This window comes from Seriola dumerili, unplaced genomic scaffold, assembly GCF_002260705.1.
Source record: "Seriola dumerili isolate Sdu_G_001 unplaced genomic scaffold, Sdu_1.0 BDQW01000012.1, whole genome shotgun sequence".
NCBI classification, from domain to species: Eukaryota; Metazoa; Chordata; class Actinopteri; order Carangiformes; family Carangidae; genus Seriola; species Seriola dumerili.
This window is the reverse complement of record NW_019174267.1, coordinates 2,042,135-2,044,646: the sequence shown is the minus strand read 5'-3', so window position 1 is coordinate 2,044,646 and position 2,512 is coordinate 2,042,135. Positions and strand designations below refer to the sequence as shown.

Below are 2,512 nucleotides of genomic sequence, written 5' to 3'. Positions count from 1 at the left end.
CTCCCCCTCCTCCTCCTCCTCCTCCTCCTCCTCCTCCTGCTGCTGCTGCTGCTGCTGCTGTTCTCTGGGCCGTCGGGCTTTTAGGACGGTCGGTGGGTAAGGCGCTCACAGGCTGCAGACACCAGGAAGAGACAACAACTCCGGTCACACAGANCTCCCCCTCCTCCTCCTCCTCCTCCTCCTCCTCCTCCTGCTGCTGCTGCTGCTGCTGCTGTTCTCTGGGCCGTCGGGCTTTTAGGACGGTCGGTGGGTAAGGCGCTCACAGGCTGCAGACACCAGGAAGAGACAACAACTCCGGTCACACAGACATAATTAGATTTGATGATGTCACTGGGTTTTGTCTTACTCTGCTGAGCATCTGTCTTTTTGGAGACAGTGTTGGGCACAGTGGGACAGACAGATCAATGGACAGATCAATAGATGTATAGATCCAGTATCTGTGAACTCACAGGCCAGTGGTGTCCGTACACAAAGATCTGACTGTGAGCGATGTCCACTCTGTTCCAGGCCAGAGCCAGACTCAACTGATCCGACGCTGACGCATTCGTACCTGAAATCATCATCCGCAAATAACAGGTGTTCAGACTCACACTTTCACTTCCTGCACACAGAAAAGGTGAGGTCATGTGACTGTGACGACCGTGTGTGTGTGTGTGTGTGTGTGTGTGTGTGTGTGTGTCTTTTTAATATATGTATATGTGTCACTTTTGAGCAGAGCTGTGAGGATGGACATCTCANATAACAGGTGTTCAGACTCACACTTTCACTTCCTGCACACAGAAAAGGTGAGGTCATGTGACTGTGACGACCGTGTGTGTGTGTGTGTGTGTGTGTGTGTGTGTGTGTCTTCTTAATAAATGTGTAGATGTCACCTTTGAGCAGAGCTGTGAGGATGGACATCTCAATGTCCTGCTGTCCCTCTGAGCCCATCCTGAACACTGTGATCTACACACAACACACAACTGCAGTCTTTGTCAACAGGACACGGTCACACCCATGAAAATGACAGAAACTATAGAAACAGATGGAAGTAAAGCTAGCTTCAGAGACAATACCCTGCTGCCACCACAAGAGGGCGGGAAATGACATGATGAATGAAACTGGCATCAGATCCAAGGGACAGAAACTGTTCTGAGATCAGCTGTGATCAGCTGAATCAGCTCCTGTCTACAGTGTATCATGATGTTTTACTGTGATACTGAAGGAAACTTAAAAACAGAAGGAATATCTATGAAGTTCTGTAGACTCTGTTTCTCTGGAGCTTTGTCCTGGAGCAACATCAGAGATGATGACATCATCAGTAAGTGATGTCACACTGAGTCAACCTGTAGTTCAGGTCTGACTCAGTTGAAAGGCATGGTGAGCTGGAGAGAAGCAGTTGGTCTGGTTGGTTCCTGTCTTGTTTCAGACTGCAGGTCGGGTCCATCCAGAAACATGTCGATGTGCAGCGCAGCATTTAATCTGACAACAAATCACTTTAAGTGATGAGATGTGATTTATTTTTTACATTTATGGCCAGAATGCTGCTGCAGCTGTTCTCAGGAGTAAGCAGAGGATTGTGGGATTAAATAAATGGCGGAGGGTCACAGAACAATCTCCACTAAGAGCTGCAGTTTTGGGTCAAAGGTAAAACCTTCATCATTATGTTAATGTCACAACTGCTGAGGTCTCAGAGAGCAGGTTTTACTCTGTGGTCACATCCCATCAGCCAAGACCCATGAACTGAGAGGGTGGCCCCGCCCACCTGGATCCCAATAGGCTGGATCGCTTCATTCAGTTTAAAGAACATGATTCAGAGATCATGTCTGTCATCACAGCAGAAGAGCCTGATGATGGTGAGTGAAGCTGTTTATTGTTGCACCTACCAGCGCTCTCTTCTTCATGCACTCCATCACCATGAGGAAGATCTGCTGCGCCTGGCTGCGGCTGTAGTTGAACGTCTTCTGGATGGTGACGAGCAGCTGCTCTCTGACGCTGTCACTCACCAACCTGTGGAGGAACAGACGCTCACCTATCAGTCTGAAGGTCCTGGACCTGTCCCTCAGGATGTGTCTCTCAGGACCGCTCCCCTAGGACCCGTCCTTCAGGACATTACTCTCAGGACTTGTCCCTCAGGACATGTCCCTCAGACATGTCTCTCATGACTTGTTCTCAGGACATGTCCCTCAGGACATTACTCTCATGACTTGTCCCTCAGGACCTGTCCCTCAGGACATTACTCTCATGACTTGTCCCTCAGGACATGTCTCCCATGACTTGTTCTCAGGACGTGTCTCTGAGGACCTGTCCCTCATGACTTGTCCCTCAGGACATGTCTCTCAGGACATGTCTCTCATGACTTGTTCTCAGGACATGTCCCTCAGGACATGTCTCTCATGACTTGTCCCTCAGGAAGTGTCTCTCAGGACATGTCCCTCAGGACATGTCTCCCATGACTTGTTCTCAGGACGTGTCTCTCAGGACCTGTCCCTCATGACTTGTCCCTCAGGACATGTCTCTCAGGACATGTCTC

At 49.6% G+C, this 2,512-nt stretch overlaps 1 protein-coding gene across 1 annotated transcript in view; it reads right to left on the bottom strand.

Moving 5' to 3' along the window:
• The window catches only part of trpm1 (transient receptor potential cation channel subfamily M member 1), a 39,655-nt gene that overhangs the window by 13,054 nt on the left and 24,089 nt on the right, over positions 1-2,512 (bottom strand). Inside the window, exons 10-11 of the mRNA XM_022749980.1 lie at positions 450-550; positions 211-266 (exon numbers count right to left, since the gene is read on the bottom strand). Coding sequence (XP_022605701.1) covers positions 211-266; positions 450-550 — 157 coding nt within the window. The remainder of the gene's footprint in view (positions 1-210; positions 267-449; positions 551-2,512) is intronic.